Below are 18,597 nucleotides of genomic sequence, written 5' to 3'. Positions count from 1 at the left end.
TCAATGTTTCTCAACTTTTAATAAATGTTTAAATACTATCTTTTTATTCATATCATATGTTCATAAATAACTAAAACGTCATTAAAACTAACATTTTTTATTTTTTTTATCGGTTTATATATCACTTACGATAATATAATAGTTGTCCCTCATGTTTTAGAACACGAACTGAAAGTTAAGTGACCTAATTGAGACAAACTAAAAGTTGAGTAACCTAATTGAGACAAAACAATATATAAGTGACTTAATTGGATCAACTTAAAACTTGGTTACTATTTTATAGTGTTTTCCCTTTAAAAAAAATTAGGAAAACCTAAAAAAGAATCAACGTAAACACCTCACCCCATTGGTTACATTCACAAACCAATTGAATTTTCGTTTACGATCAACAAAACATATTATATTCTAATTAAATTGATGAATATACAATTTTCACAAAACTATAATCGGATCATATAATTTACTGACAAGTAAATTAGAATTACATTATAGCAAATAAGATACAATTCATGAGACACTCTACTTGAGGGCAAATCAAATCACTTTTTAAACCGGTTCAGATCAAGTTGAACAAAGTCAAAACTGATCAAGTCCAAAACATATATGTCCTGAAACCGTTTTATACATGGGAAAAATCCGGATCAATTCAGTTTTAACCAATTTCTCTGATGATTTGGAGTAGAATGAAACCGATTTCCCTAATACCTGTTTCAAAATTGGTTTCCATATCATATTAGAAACCCTCATATCCAAACCAGTTTGAATGTGCACCTTCACTTTGTCGATTACGCACTAGTGTGTGGCAATGGATGATTTCCTTCTTACCCATGGATATATATATATAGGCAAACTTTGATGTGTTTAAGACTCTTAACTTGCTTGCAATCTCATTACCAAATATAGTCAATAGAAAATAACATTTTTTTTAAATATAGAATAAGAGACGTAATATTTTAAAATTTTAGCTTTTCCTTCTTATGTTTGAAGACAAAGCCAAGATAAACATGGTTTTTAAAATGCAAGCACTATGCATATAACAATATTATTAAAATTGTATTCTATTAAAAGCGTATACACAAGTTATAGAATATTATTACATAAAAGCGACTTATATTAATATTTAATAATAAGTGGGATATGGAGCCATCACTCAAAGTCCGACCTTTTGTCTTCTGCCTTAGAGCATTCTTATCCCATCCACCATTTTTAACCTCACAAAAATTCATTACTTTTTAAAACATGTCTCTCATTTTAAAAAACACCACACATCCTAACCTCTATATTTATCTCTACATTTTTTTTATTATATTTTCTCTTTCTATTCATTTACAATTTTAACTAAAGACTATTTTGTCTTATTATACTTTTCGTCTAAAATAATTCTAATAACCTTCAGAAAAATTGCGTTAAACGTTATGCAAGCCTAAAGTCGGCTCGAACTCATATAGTATATTAAACCAAACATTATAATCGATATGCGTTTAAATTTCTTCGTAGGTCCCAATTAACTTCATCCAAAATAGCACTTCATTGAACAACGCTTCAACTGAGTTCCATTTAGGGATGAGCTTGGTACTGTACCGGTACCAAAAATATCGATTCCGAAAATCGCCAACAAAACACACACATTAAATTGCAACCTAAAGCACATTGATTTCAAACAAAACAACATTTCAACAACCTTTAATTAAAAACAAAATAAGTCCAGCATCCACAAGGCCAGAAGGCTTTGAATTCATGAAACCTAAAAAATATAAAAGTATAAGGTTAGACAATGCCAAAAAAAATCTGTTCTTATGCAATAAGACTTCCATGTAACACCAAAAAGGGGAATACGATTTCTTGTAGCACTAATATATATGCACTATTGTTCGGCCTTTAAAGTTGATTATCTCAATCACGATTGCGTCTCATTATGATTTCTCTTTGAAGTTCCTCAAAATATAGTCGTTGGAGTTCTGTCATAACACTCACGTCCAACATCATAATCCGTTGATCGGATTCATTCTTTGCAAGCTTCGCTTTCTCAGCTTCAATTCTCAATTTTTCTGCCTTCAATCTCATCCTTTCTTCTTCAGCAAGTCTATCATACGCCATCTTCTCGGCCTGAAGGCGATAAAACTCTTTCTCTTGAGCATGTGACTCCTCTAAAAGTGTATACTTCATCTTTTGAGTTGTTTGATTTCCTCGGTTTGCTCACCTTCAACTTTTCGTGATCGTTTTGCAGCTTTCCTACCCAGTGGTCGATCCAATTCGATAACTTCATTTTCAATTGCATTTCCAGCCTCGGATGGGGTTGTGGTTGGGGTCTGGGATGGGACCGTCATCCTCTTTTTCTTTGACTCGCCCTTCGCGTCTCGTAAAATCCACTTAGGTTGGTCCTTTAATAGGTTCCAACAATGCTCAAACGCGAAGTTGCATTCTTCTTGTTTATGGTACAAAAACTTCGCCTTATCAAACTTGCATTTAAACAAATAAAATACATGTTAGAAAAACAAAATAAGTATTTTTATGTTGGTTCGGACTCACTTTGCTTTATTGACACTTAACTTACCCATTAAAAGCAAACTTAATTTAATTTCATGACCCAACTTTGACCCCAACCCGTCAAGATTAACCCAACATTATAAAATACTCACAAAACAAATTAGAGTGTGGAATTTTACCTTATCATGATCGGTTATGCCACTTATATTTAATAGTTCAACTTGATCTAGGCACGAACAAAAAGTATTAGTGGCCTTTTGAATGCTAGACCATCGATTTGATAAAGACTTGATTGACCTTTCGTTTGTGGTTTCTTTATGTTGCTCGAAGTACAAATAGATATTTTCCCACAATTGAGAGTATTTCTGATCTGTTCCTTGAATGGAATCAAGGCTATGATTAAGCCATGCAGCAACGACTAGCTCGTCTTCTTTAGCGGTGAAGTTCACAACCCTTTTTGATTTCTTAACACTGTTTGCATTTGCGGGGAAAGGTGGAGAGTCGTCAAGGCTCACAATAGAATTCCCACAAAGAAGATCGGTGTAGGATACACCTTGATCTTGTGCATCCATACTCAAAACTACAATAGAGTACAAAGATTATTATATTAGGATTGGTAAAGAAATATAACAGTTTATTGAATGTGTTCTCTTATCTATTAATAGTCACAATAGTTTCATTAGCTGGCCAACGATTATAACACATACTGATTACTGTTGCTAAAACCCGTGTCCAATTCATAAGATTTTGATCAAACTGCATTAGGTTCCTTTTTCTTTTCAACCATTTGTGTGAATCTCTCAAAGATCATAGTACAATATATTTACTTTGTAGAAGACTAAAAAATAGCAGTGCATAACTGATCGCATATGAAGATGAACCTTGCAATTTACATGAAGATACACAAAATTGATAACTATCGTAAGACAGACACAAGGCATATCATAATTATCTATACTGTGCATAAAGTACCTGTATAGAGCTGCAATGGTACCAAATGAATTCCACAATAATGGAGCCAAATCTTGAAACAGTTCTCTTTTCTAAAGAAGAAACAAATACAACAAATAATCAATTAGGCATAAGAAAATGAGCATATCAATTGAACCAATAGAATCCCAGCCGAATATAAAAGATACTGAAATTACTTCCTTAGTGGCAGAGGAATATTAAACACAAGGTAATTAACACATATTAGAAGTAGTTATGAGTGTAAATGGGCCGAGCCAAACCCGAGCTCAACTAGGCTCGTTTTGACTTATGATAGCTCGAGCTCGGTTTGTTTCAAGTTCGTTTTCTAACACAATTTAATTACCCTAATTATTTCATGTTCTACAAAACTTCATCCTATGTGGATAATTCCACTATCAGTACTACTTTGTAACTTTTATTGTATTAAATCAAGAAAAGAAAACAACTTGCATACTCTAAAAACAATAAAATGGACCAAATAAATTAAATAAATCCACACAAAGTTGAAACGTGTTAAATATGATGATAAAAGAAACCACCATCTTTATTCTCTATGAACAAATAAGTATACAACTCAACCCAAAACCCTAATCATGAACCAAATTACAATCCATCTAGAAACCCCAATAAACCCAAATTACTATCCAAGAACATGGAATTAGAACATCTACAAACCCTAATTAACTTCTCTTATCCCGCAGACATATTTGTAAGAAAAGAACACCTCCAAATCATCAGTGGCGAAGCTTGACCAAAATCATCGGGGGCCGAAGTTATGGATCCAGAAAATTTCGGGTCAGCAGTTCGGTTTGGGTCGGGTCAAAGTCAAACAATAAAAAATTTTTGAGTCGGCGGGGCGGGGCGGGTCAAACAATATAAAATCTAAATAAATACTTTTTCTTCATTCATCTTACAAAAAACCCAAATACATATTTTGTTAACAACAAAAGACCTAAAATACTTAAGACGATCTAAGAATGACATTGCAAAGAAGGGTGATTGGGTGAGTACCTGTTGCAGCTTTTGACGATCTTCTAATAATTATTTGATTTAGGTTTTGCCTCTGTTTTGCTTCATAGGTAAAGAAGAAAGAAAGAAAGGAGAAAGCAGAAAGCAGATTATGAGCTTTATAAGAGGGAAATGAATATGGGCGGGAGAAGATGAAATAGGCGGGTGAAAGTACAGGAGTTGAGATATGAGGTGCTACAGTAGCTTTTTATAAATGAAAAGTTACTGTATCATATTTTCATAAATTAGGGATAGAGTATATAAATAGGGGATTGGATGGAGTGACTAATTGAAAGATTTTTTTAAAATTTAAGGATAGAAAGTGTTTTAATGGATGGGATAAGAATGCTCTTACAAAAACCTTTATACCCTATTACCCTGAAACCAACTTTACTTTTAGGAAACAAATATAGCTAAAAGAAAATAATAACATCATTCTTGTTTAACCTTTATTTTGAACATTAAATGATGAAACTATTTGAAAAAAGGGACGAAGTACTCTACCAAGAATTGCATTAATCAATTATAGTTAAAGTAGTAACATGAAATAATATACCTCTTAGTCAATTATACAAAAATAGATTCCGGTTTTTACGTTAAGGTTTGCCATAGCCATCATTTTTTTTGTTTATAAACATTTATCACTACAATATTTCATTCCTTGCTAAGAAGTTGTGTAAGTCAAAAAATTAATAAGGTTTAGCTTTTTCCTTCTTTTTTAACGTCTAAGTGTAACTAGTTGTCGGGGGACATTAAAAGACTTAAACTCACATGAGCCAGGATTCGAACTTGAGCACCGTAAAACCTTAAGGAAAACATAGATGAAAAGGAAAACAAATGGAAGTAATCAAGTTTTTTTTTCTTGATTTTATTAATATGGTTTTTATAGAAAAAAAAAAGTTAAGAACACTTATATATGTAATATTGGATAAAGAAAATAGAGAATTAGACGACCAAATTCTCTATTTTTAATGATTTGTAAATTCTGTTTGGTGAGATAGTCTGTGGTGGGGCCATTTAGATTTTAGACCGACAATCCTCCACCCATGATTATATTATTTCGATAACTAAATTCGAATAATACTATATGTCGACTGATGGTTTATTAAGTTGGGTAACCTACCATGTCACACCCATTTATTTACAACTAATAGTTTCAAGATTGGCAATATATGTCATCTAGATCGATAACCCAATGACTAGCATTTGAGGCTTACAGCCATAATGAGAGATATACGTATTATCTTGCTTGTTAATATATGTTCCAAAAGCTTATCTTTGACTCTTTGAGAGACATCCTATACTTGATTGCACATCTGATTATTAACATAATATGTTATCACAATATTAGGAATTGGTTTGTAAACCATCAATAAACCAAACTATTCCTTGACACATTTACAAAAATGTAATCTAACTTCAAGATGGGTGTTCATATTTCGTCTTAATTTCACGTCTCATATAGTTATAAGTTTGAAAAATTGTTCGCATTCCTCAATGTATATAATTTGTCTCCTTCTGAATGTTGAGAACACTTTGTCCAATTTTGCGGTTGCTTAGTTCACATTTCTCGGTATTTTGAACTGATCTGATCGTGGTTGTGATACGTTTTTACACCCACAGTGGCGTGAAACTTTTCCTAGACGTGGGTCCACAACGCCACCTAGCTTTGCATGGTACTGGTGATCAGGTCCCTAGAGATATCGTGCCACGCGTGAGATAAATTCTCTTCCTTGAGGGCGGTCCACTTTTTGAGCGTTTTAGATTTCCCTTTACCATTTTTGGGTATTGGTTAGATTTAGGCACGTCTAAGATATCGTGACAGGTTGAGTGTTTGATAAAATTCACTTGAAGTTGGTGGATGTTGGTAGTTCTAATAACCAAACTGTGCTATTGGTGGTTGCAGTAGATAATATTGTGGTTTGTTCGGGCCGTGTAAAGGTGGAGACAGAATCCTATAAAATGTTGTCATTAGGGTAATTCAGAGCCATTTCTTTTATAAGTGTTGGAAGGGATGTGTTATTTATACACCCTTTATAGGGAGTATGCAGAGATAATATGAGTGTTAATAGAAAAGTTAAGACAGATGTTAAACTGAAAAGTTAAGAAATATGTTAAGAAATATGTCCTTTCTAAAAAAAGTAACTAAAAATGGAAAGATATGACGCAGTTATTACGTCATGCGAAGGTCACTGACATCATAATTTGGAATGTGCATTCAAGAAGATGTCGTTTTATAGCGTGGGCCTGTCCATGTTTTGTCCTTTTCCACTTTTAATTACCCACTTGACTACTCATATAGTTTTATAACTTTATTATCACATACCATAAACTTTTTATTTGAAAGATCCAAATCTTTAACTAAAAAAATACTACATATTATATTCTGATTTTTCCTAAACTAGCTCATGTGCAATCCGTGATGACAAATATTAACACAAATTGTTTAAAGCTTTATATACATATACTAATGATTTTTGTAAATAGATATAAAAATATATATATGATTGAGTTTTAAAGATACATTAATTACTATTTAATCTAATTTTACTATAAATAGATGTTTTGTAGTTTGTATATCTAGTTAAATCTTTTAACTAAAATATATGTGAAGTTGAAATTTGTATTTTATAAATGGTGGAATGCAAGTATTTTTAGGCTTCTATTGCAAGTTTAGTGCTACGGTATTATTCCTAGTGTACATTAATAATTGTATTAATTAGAAAAAGGTATTGTACATATTTGGCATAGGGGTCCACTAGGAGCCAACATAGGGCTACTAAGCTCTCAGTGATGGTTTGGGGTGTATTGTAAATTTGTAATAGAACCTTTAATAGTTTGGAAGTTAAGTTATGTTTTATGTATGTATCGTTTAGTGGCTTGGTGCTTTCATTTGTTCTAGTAGGTGACATGATTGATAATGTATGAATCTTCACCCGACCAGAGACAAAGAGTTAGAATTTGTGATGATTTTTAAAACACTGTGAAAAGCAAAACTTGTATTAACTATCTAAAGATGTAATCTATATATACACTATACGAATATTATAGGTTCAAAAGATTTCCAGTTACTTAACTATGAGATCTTCGTCTGCTCTAATGACAAATAGCTTTGCACCCACAAGTGATTGTCAGTTTGTCACGCATCGCAATACGGATTAACCTCACCATAGAGGGAATGCCCAAAACAGTTAAGGTGATGCGGTATTTGCTATTATCTAAAGTCAATAATGTTATGCAATTCTTAACATTCAACTTAGCTAGTAACTTATGGTATCTAGTTTGTTGAAGTGTATTCGATCTGAACCGATGCTATACCACATTAGCATTGGCCATATATACAAAATAATTTGTGTGTGCTATACATTCAAGTCATATTATATATTGGGGGCTACATTAGGAAAGTTAAAGAATCATGACTATGTGACAAATTATCCAATATGATATCATGTTATTGTTTTTTAAGGAGTACACACATGGCGTAAAGGGTTATTCTTCTAGCTTAGATGATTATTATTAAACTTTGAAGACATAAATTTAAGGTTCCCAAATTTGCAAATGTAAGACTATTATATAAATATATCCTTTGACGCGTATCAAGCTACCTTAGAGGTAGAACTTCATTTTATTGACTAGTTGACGTTTAGGGTCCATAAGACGTGACATGAGAGGGCAACGAAGATGATTGTAAATATTTTGGCATGAGAAGAAAAGACACGTAAATACATTATTCAATGACAATTGTCTATGTATGTATGTAAATTTTGACTTAATAATATATAAATTTGTGTACATGTAAACGTATAAGCACGAATGAGATGGTATCAAATGCACCGGGATTGAAGGCACACAGAAGATCTTCATGATTAATATGGGATGGTAGGAGCAACGATAGCCAATCATCTCTATCTAGTTGCATAAACTTCAAAAGTAAAAAAGCGCGCAACATATATTATTCAACCTTTTTTCATGTGTAAAACAATTTCAAAAACACCATCTAATATTATTCAACCTTTTTTTGTGTATAAAATAATATGAATATGTGAAGGTGAATGAAAGTTTCAAGAAAAAGAAAAAGGAGGACAATAATATATGTTTTCCTCTAAATAAAGGGTAAGGTTATTTTTATAAAAAGAGATAAAAATGAGAAGGTTTTGTGGTAAAAAAAAATATTATTTAAAAACTCAAAAATTAATAAAAAAATAAAAAAATGTAAAAACACAAAAATGTTTTTACCGTATTTCCCGTTCTAAAAAATAAAAATATAAATAAAACTCAAAAAGGATACAATGTTTAAAAAAAAATCATTGTGTTTTTTTATTTATCACCGTGTTTTTTATTTATTTGTGTCATTAATTGTGTCTTTTTTTTTCTTAATATTGTGCTATATTACTCAACATTTTGTTATATTCTGTTCGACATTGTATTATGTTTTGCGAAATATTATGTCTTTTTTTATTTATCATTGTGTTATTTGTTCATTTTCGGCATTGTGTATTTTTTCTTAGCACTGTGTCTTATCGCCTTTTTTTGAACGGGAATGACTGGAGAAATATTTTGGCTTTTTTAAATTTTGTCTTTTTGTTTATAGTTTGAGTTATAATTTTTATACATTTTTATTTTAAGATTTTTTTTACCATAAATATTTCTTACACTTTTTAATTTTGTCCCCATTTGCATTTTAACTTTACCTCTAATTGCAATACTTAATTAATGGATATAGTACCCAAAATAAAACAATTAAATTACGTTGCGTAAGTCCACATCTGTTAAGAGGAAGAAGGAAACCTTGTTTATAAGAGGATAAAAATCTTCTTTACCATGATGTGTTTGATATGGTTGAGCAATTCATCAGGAGAAAACAATGCCTTAAGTTTCAGGATGGGCAACACCTAGTGTCAAAACGAATAATATTTTGACATGGTTTACTTGTGCTGTTACAAATGATATCAGTGCAGGTGCCGAACCGATGTGCCAACGGGGACGTTAGGCTCCCTAAGGGGCCGGGATGGAGATGTAAGATCCACAATGGTTGTAATTCACCGAGTGAAAACAAACCGTGAATTCCTAGATAGGCAAGCCAGCTATCGAAAACAAAACGAACAATATCATGATGTTGTTCACTTAAGCTGTTACTTGATGGCATCCTTATTTACCAAATAATCTACCATACGTTGTAAATATATATCTTAACAAGCATTTGTTCCATGGTAATAGATACAATAACCACTACACAAGAAAATATGACAAGTACTCCCTAAAAATTGTAGAATACTAAATTAAATTCACAAATTTATTCCAAAACATATCGTGAAATTACACTAGATTTATTCATTTCGTTTGTAAGTTCCTTCATTTATTCTTACTCATCGTTAAGAAAAAATCAAGAAGAAATCAAGTATAAATCTTTAATGATTATATACTATAGGTAATCCCTTGGAAACCGATCAAGTGAAAGTAAAATGTGACGTTAAATTGTAAATATGAATTTTTATCGGTTAATAGGTTGTTATTTATTTTTTTTATTACATAATTTTTAACACATGTATATAGATACATCTATATATATATATACATAAAACATGTTTGAAATAATTGATGGTACCTCTTTCTTGCTTTCTTTCTTTTCATTGGGTTACTTTAAGAGGAGAGTTTGAAAGAGAAAGATTGCAGCAGAAACTATGAAAAGCATCACTAAAAGCCCTCCTGAGTGCACCCACACGCACCAAGATGAGTCAATGTCCATCTATGAGCTCACCGAGGGTGCATGTCACCTGAGACAAATTAACTAAGATTCTCTTCTTACTTGCTTGCCTCCTTTAAACCTTTCATTTTCAGTTTTAATTCTCACAAATAAGATTCAAGGAAAGTGCATATATATATATATATATATATATATATATATAACACCACCAGTTTCTCTAATCACTCTTTCATATATATCAATCAATCAATCATGCCCAGTAAAATCCCACCGACAGCAAAACTATAAGTAGGGTCTGGGAAGGGTGGGATGTAGGCACACCGTACCTCCATCCAAAGGAATGAAAAGGTGGCTTCCAGAGAGACCCTCGGCTCTAAGTACATGTGTATGAAGCAAAATAAAGGAAATCAAAGTTTAACAGTTATATACAAACTACTACTAATTATAATAATATTAATAATAAGATCACAGTTTAACAGCTATATAAAAGCTAATAATAATTATAATGATAATAATAATATATGTAGGGGAAATACCATTACGGTATGCGACCTAAATAAGTTAAGTCTAAGCCCTAAGGTATTCAATTCTCTCTAAAAATCCTTAACTTTAATTCTACTTCTCCACGAATACCTATCCACAACCATGTCCTCGGAGAGGTTTAGGTCTATCAAATCATGCCTAATCCTCTCATCCCAAGTCAATTTCGGTCGTCCTCTACCCCTCCTCCCCTCTATAGTAATGTTTTCTACGGATCTAACATGATTCGTCGTCTGTCTTCTCTTTACATGTCCAAACCATCTCGATCTCCACTCTCTTATCTTGTCTGCTATGTTCGCCACCCCTAATCTCTCGCGAAACACAACGTTTCTTATTCGGTCTAGCCTTGTGTGCCCACACATCCAACGTAGCATTCTCATTTCTGCTACCTCCATCTTCCGCACTTGTGCCTTCTTGATGGCCCAACACTCTGTTCCATATAGCATTGCAGGTCTAACTGCCACCCTATAGAATTTTCCCTTTAGTTTAGTCGGGAAACTCTTGTCGCACAATATACCTGTGGATGCTTTCCATCTACACCATCCTACCTGAACTCGGTGGGTCACATCACTGTCTAATTCCCCATCGCTCTGTACAAATGATCCAAAATACTTGAACTTCGTTACCTGTGGGACCACCTGCCCTTCAATTGTGATCTGTGCGTATTCATTGTCGTTTATCCCACCAAAATCACAGTGGAGGTACTCCGTCTTAGATCGGCTAATCTTTAAACCTTTTGTCTCTAAGGTTGTTCGCCACTCCTCAAGCCTCATGTTTAGATCTTGTTTTTTCTCAGCAAGTAACACAATATCGTCTGCGAACATCATGCACCACGGGAGAGTCCCCTGAATCGACTTTGACAACTCATCCAAGACTACTGCAAAAAGAAACGGGCTCAACGCTGACCCCTGGTGAAGACCTACCTCTACAGGAAAGAAATCAGTATCCCCCACTGGCGCACGGACACTTGTTTCACTCCTGGTATACATATCCATAATTATCTCTATGTATTTCCTGGGCACTCTTCTACCCTCCAAGCACTCCCAGAGCACCTGTCGTGGCACACTGTCGTAGGCCTTTTCTAGGTCAATAAACACCATATGTAGATCACGCTTCTTCTCCCTATACTTTTCCATTAATCTTCTTAGAAGGTATATTGCCTCTGTGGTGGAACGCCCCGGCATGAAGCCAAATTGGTTGACCGTAACCTGAGTTTCTCGTCTAAGTCTCCCCTCAATCACTCTTTCCCATAGCTTCATAGTATGACTTAGTAGTTTGATTCCTCGGTAGTTACCACAACATTGGGCGTCTCCTTTGGTCTGGCATCTTACCTGATTTGAGAATACTATTGAACAGAGTAGTTAACCACATGGCTCCTTCCTCCCCCAGACACTTCCACACCTCGATGGGTATGTTGTCTGGGCCAACCGCCTTAGACCTTCCCATCCTCCTAAGTGCATCCTTCACCTCTTCTCGTGTGATCCGTCGGCAGTAGCAGTTCTTCGATTGTTGTCGTTGAAAGTTTGTGTTGTCATGTTCTTCTTGGAAAGCTCTCCCATTGTTAAAAAGATTGTGGAAGTAGGTTTGCCATCTTAGCTTGATGTCCTGCTCCTTGACCAGTACATGCCCATCTGTATCCTTTATGAACTTCACCGGCCCTAGATCTTGCCTTCTACGCTTCCTGGCTTTGGCAATCTTAAACATAGTATGTTCCCCCTCTTTTGTTTCTAGACTTTCATACATCCGTTTAAAGGCCGCCTTCTTTGCTTCCGCCACCGCCTTCTTCGCCTCTATCTTGGCCGTTTTGTAGTTGTCCCTCAATTCCACTCGCACCTCCTCATTCGTGCACCTCATTAGCTCCCTAAAACATCCTTGTTTGTCCCTTATCTTGTCTTGCACTGCGTCATTCCACCACCAAGACTCCTTATGCCCACTTGTCTTTCCTGTTGTGACCCCGAGAGTCTCCTTTGCTACTTGGATGATCTTTGTCTCCATAACTTCCCATATATGAGTTGAGTCCCCATATATATATAAATATATATTAATGGAGTCATGCAAACTTTCATCTCCATCATCAACAACAAGATCATCAACTTATTGTGGATTCTTCCTCTTTTTCTTGGTCCCAAAGTCCCATCTTGTAACCTCTCTCTCTCTCTCTCTAACTTTTCTTTTTTCAAACTTTTTTTTTCTGCTTAGGTTTTGATATGATATGATGCTTTTTCTTGAGATTCATCATTATGTTCAAAAAGCATCACTTACAAATCATATATACATACACTTGAATTAATTCATAACTTAGTGCCCTTATTTTTAACATTAACATATCATTATGTTTCTTGAATATGGTTTTTTGCTAGGGTTTTGCTTTAATTTTATAACTTAAATTCTTTATTATTTAACCTATGCAGGAGAGGCAGAATAACAACATAAATTCAAGAAATCTTGACACTTTTCCTTGCAACAACATGGGCTATCCAGTAGATAACTTCATGACTCATGACTTGCAAAATCTTGCAAGAATCAAAGATGAGTTCTCAGTTGTTGAATCGTACCCGAAATTCCTAGAGCTTTTAAACGGCCGCAACCCTAATTACTCTAGCTTCTTGAAGAGTGATGAGCATCAACAAATTAGCTACTCAAATAATAATAATTTACAAGATTTCTTGCTTGCAAATTATGCTACTGGATGTGATCAAATTAAAGGTGGCCAGCTTATAGATGATCAAACTTGTTCTAATGGGACATTTAGCCAAATTTTCCCAACAATAAGTATTTCAAGTTTGAATCAATCCACCACCACTTCATCATCCTCTTCATCAACATCATCTTTCGATATGAACTGCTTACCGGCTTTGGAATATCCCTTTGGCTCTCCAAGATTCGATGCGAAATTTAGTCATCATTCGTCACTCGGCGCGCATAATCTTGGAGGTGTATCTTACGGTTTTGATCGTATGCGACAACCGAATCAAAGGCCATCAGTTTATCCTAGTCAGGTGAGTTCCATTACAGCTTTAAAGTTTAATTATGACCTTTTGACAAGGTTAAAGATCATGATGAACATATAATATAATACAATTAAAGTTATAAAAAAAACTAAACTTTATATCTGTTTCCAACTTATTAAAGGTATCATCAGTCTCCACTACTGGAATAAGTACAGATCAATCAGCAAAGAGGCCAGCTAGCAAATATGTTGATGCAAAGGAGACTAAATCTGTAGCACCAAAGAAATCAAAATCCGAAACACGCTCTTCTACCGCACCCTTTCAGGTTTATCATTATCTCGTTATGTTGTAATTATTTCGATCTATATATATAAAATTAAAAACCCTAAATTTATAATTTTTGAAACATTCTTTTGACTATATTGAATCAGGTCCGCAAGGAGAAACTAGGGGACAGAATTGCAGCTATTCAGCAGCTGGTGGCACCTTTTGGCAAGGTAATACGTTTTTTTTGTTTTTTTTATTTTTGTTATTTTATAATCTTTTTTCCCAAATTAAACAACTACAAAATAAGTAAGAAATATATATATAAAGGGTATACTTTCTTTCTTTCTTTCTCTCGATGACTGTGATTTTTATACTTTTGAAACACTATTGAGAATTAGATTAATTATAGTACATTTAATTTTGTTTAATTTTTGAATTAATGGAAAGTTAATTGTTACAGACTGATACAGCTTCGGTACTAATGGAGGCTATTGGATATATCAAATTTCTACAAACACAAGTCGAGGTGTATATACTTTCTTTCTGTTCATCTTTCAAAACATTCTTCTTGGGTTACGTTCTTTATTGTTTCCACCCATAATTACTGAAAATATATATTATTTTAATACTGAACATTAAAATATTTTTTTAATAATTTTATTATTTTTATTTTTGTTTTAGAAAACACAATAACAAAAACAAAATATATTGGATTGATTTCTTTTGAGAACCGCTTTAAGTTTTAAGAATTCGAAATAACTCATCGTTACAACATTTTTTTGAATTTTTGTACCCATGTGTAATACGTAAGTGTAAGTAATTTATAAAAAATTACAGTATTTTTTTACACACCGAATCGACTTTTTACACATGTGTAATTAACATTTAAACTTGTCTAATTATCAAAAATATTTATTCTTTCTCCTGATTCATTTTTTAATTAGATTTTATGTCAGTCACATATTTCTTATCATTTAATTAAATGTATGATCCAAAATTAAGTTCTTAAAGTTTTTACAATTTATCAAGTTCTTAAAATATCCATCCCCTATATATAGTAGTTATTTCGAAAATCCTTTGCTCATTTTTGGGCCAAATTTAAGGTTTCCAAATGCAAAAGAGGGATTGCTTTTATCAAATTCAATGTCAATATTTATTTTCTGTGGTAGGTGAATGAATATATCTTTAAAAAAATAACTTTTCTATAGTTTTAATACGTTTAAAATTTACTGATCAGATAAAACAAAAACATAAAAAACTTGAATATATTTCAAAAAAAAGAAAAGAAAAAGGAAATAGGAATAACTTAGTGGAAAATGATTGCATCAACAGGTAATGACAATAAATGATTAATGACATGCGTGTTGCTAAATTTTGTTTCCAAAAATATAGGATACAACAAATCCTAGTTCATAGGACAAGCAGCCATATTTAGGGAAACAAGATAATGACGTAACTTGACAATTTATTTATACGTGTGCCGTCCATTGTTCATAGCTTCCCATATCACACGGGAGAAACTATATATACATCTAAGTTGTGCATTGATTTGACTCGAAAACACTATTGATTTTGTAGACGCTAAGTGTTCCATACATGAAGTCGAGTAACGAGATTGGTGGGATATCAACACATGGGGTAAGAACATTTTAAGCTCTCAATCTTAGTTAATTACAATAAACAATAATTAACCTCCTTTGGATATTTCATTTACTCAAATCTTCCTTTTTTTATCCGAAATGAATTCAAGGAGTATATTATTGTGCATGTATGCGTGTGTATTTGAACGTGTATAGTTTGGTTTCTACTCAGGGTCAAATGGAGGATGGCTATCCAATGGTGAAGAGAGATCTTCGAAGTCGAGGATTGTGTTTGGTGCCAGTGTCGTGCTTGTCATACGTTACAGACGGGTGTGAAGGCATTTGGCCGGCACCCTAATCAACTTGAAGTGCATGATGACTCTAAAGAACTTGAATGATGAGTACTACTTGATCGTATTTCCTCGAGAAAGATACGTCTAAGATCATAAGTTCATATCTCGTTCTCTTTCCCATCTTCCCAAAAGTTTAGTTAGTCTCACTTTTTTACGATGTAAAAGTGGAGCAAATTTGGTCATCTTGTAGAAGATGTCATCAAGTATGGACCATGTTTGATCCATTAGTGAGTTGATGTTATGTTATTATAATCATGTTAGACTTGAATTGGTCAATTATGTAGAGTTGATGTTTAGTTTATTTGCCTATCTTGATCTTTATAAACTCTCTATCTTCTTATACTAAATTAAAGATGATTTATATGCTCTGAAAGTGATGTGTACTTGATTAGCATTTAGGGTATTCGTAATTGTTTCACAAAAAGTGAAAAATGTTCCGTCATGTTACTGCCATGTAGATGAAAAATGTCACGTTAAAAAAATACATAATGGTTTCACTTATCTCCTATAAATAAAATAAGATTTAAATTATATAAAATAAATAAATAACAAACTGAGTGATTGGTTAAAAGGAGGGGGTCCACCCACTGTTTTGACAAAGGGAGGTTACTTACAAGCTATGCATTTGTGGCTCGTGTCCACACGGATCTCACAAGAAGTCTCGGTTCTTAACGGCTCATGTGAGCGAAAATCATTCGAAACGGTTATGAATCAAAATCGTGAAATAAGGAGTACAACACAATGATATCACCAAATAACTCATGGATTTCTATGCATGGATTACAAGCTCGGTTTTTCAAACGAGAACCCGAGAAACCAAAATGCTCAAAGTGCTGGGAACTCCTATGAATTCCATTTTATATAATGGGGGGAGGCCATGTGAGATTTTCATCCACCATTCCAAGCCCATTACATATTAAACGTCCAAGCCACCACATTAACTAACTAACTAGAAACTTATACCAAAGCTATTCTATAATAACAATAATGACGTAAACTATGATGAACAATTATCGTCGTCGACAAATATCGACGCTGACAAAAATCGAAGCTGACGTAAAAAATAACATCAACAATAGTCTAAGTATTGGGCAATGTGGTTAGTTGGAAAGCTTCATCTCAAAAAATAATAATAATATTTTCAACTACAGAAGCATAATATCTAGCTTTGCCTGAAGTTATTAAAGTGACATTATCGCCGAAATAATTTATGGCTGATTTGTATATAAAATTAGATGATAAAAAGGTGTATTGTAATAACCAAGGTGATCTGCGTTTGTCTAAAGATAAACATGTTCCATGAGAATACGAAACACGTCAATGCAAAGTTACATTTCAACATAGACATGGTCAATTGTAAGCTAATATGTTCACTAAGTATCTACCCGAGCCTATATTAGATTATTATGTGAAATCATTGGGATGGTTAAAGTCATGATTTGACTTTACTGGAGATTTATTGAATGTAAAGTCGAAGTCATTTATGGTTCTTTAAACGTCTAATAGCAGTTTGGTTAAAGTGAAGGGGAGGTATTTGTACATATGCAATAGTTCTTGAAACTTCAGGGTATAAATGAATGTTTACTAAACATGAGGGGCCATAGTTACTAGTCTTGAAACTGGGTTGCTAAACATGTGAATTTCCATATTTAGCCTAAACGTGTGAATTTCTTATTATAGTAATTTACGTCTTTACTCTTTATACTAGGGTATAGGCCCGCGTAACACGCGGGTGAAATAACTTGTCACTAAATATATTGAAATATAAAAACCTTTTTTGTCTGTCATTTTATACTTAACAAGTTTTATACTCTTTTAAAACAACCTGTTTTAAAATATTTTCAAAATAGTTACAAAATATAAAAAATTTGGAATTAGTCAACTTTAAAAAATTATGAAATTTTGTTTGATTTTTGACCAATTATGGTAAGTATTTATAGTTTGACAATCAGTATTTTGAATATTAAAATGATAACTTATTTTAGTTAATGCCAAATCACAAATATTAAAATCAAATCGGTTTTAATTTTACTAATATGACTAATTAATTTAGAAATAATTACCAAAATGAAAATTAAATCGGTTAATTTGAAAACTTCAAAAACTTATGTAAAGATTTTGAAATGAGTTTAAAATTATGTAGAGTATTAAAACTTTTAATAATTTGTTGAAAGATTGGTCAATATTCGAATTTAAAAAGAGTTTAAATATGTTAATTAAAAAGGAGTTTAAATTTTGTAGTTTTAAGTTTGAATTTGGTCTTCTATGTAAAGTTAGAAATAATTTGAAATATCATGATTCATGGGAATAATAATATTAATAAATTATGAAAAGTTGTCATGTTTAATAATATTCATTAAATCATATGTGACGAATAATATTTATAAATGATGATAAAACGGTTATTTAATTTATGATATATTAAGTATTGATTATTAGAAATTATGTCAATTTGAATATTGTGTTCTAAAATAACACGGTTATTATTTACTAATATGACTAATTAATTTAGAAAAAACTACAAAAATGAAAATCAAATCGGTTACTTTGAAACCCTAAAAAAATTATGGAAATATTTTGAAATGAGTTTAAAATTATGGAGAGTTTTAAAACTTTTAAAAATTTGTTGAAAGATTGGTTCATTTTCGAATTTAAAAGAAGTCTAAATATCTTGTAATTAAAATCATGAAAACTTTATAAATTATTTATTGGGTTTTCCATATATAACGTAATTG

At 32.6% G+C, this 18,597-nt stretch overlaps 1 protein-coding gene across 1 annotated transcript; it reads left to right on the top strand.

Moving 5' to 3' along the window:
• Positions 1-13,131: 13,131 nt before the first annotated feature.
• On the top strand, positions 13,132-16,143 carry LOC143537745 (transcription factor bHLH110-like). Its single transcript, XM_077031443.1, has 6 exons — positions 13,132-13,710; positions 13,844-13,987; positions 14,094-14,159; positions 14,390-14,455; positions 15,508-15,567; positions 15,742-16,143. The coding sequence occupies exons 1-6, from the start codon at positions 13,180-13,182 to the stop codon at positions 15,865-15,867; spliced, it is 993 nt and encodes a 330-aa protein (XP_076887558.1). The 5' UTR covers positions 13,132-13,179; the 3' UTR covers positions 15,868-16,143.
• Positions 16,144-18,597: the final 2,454 nt, after the last annotated feature.

Source organism: Bidens hawaiensis, unplaced genomic scaffold (assembly GCF_021521415.1).
Source record: "Bidens hawaiensis isolate Kalapana, Puna unplaced genomic scaffold, B.hawaiensis_p1.1 tig00011343_1, whole genome shotgun sequence".
Classification (NCBI taxonomy): domain Eukaryota; kingdom Viridiplantae; phylum Streptophyta; class Magnoliopsida; order Asterales; family Asteraceae; genus Bidens; species Bidens hawaiensis.
This window is presented reverse-complemented; position numbering and strand designations above follow the sequence as displayed.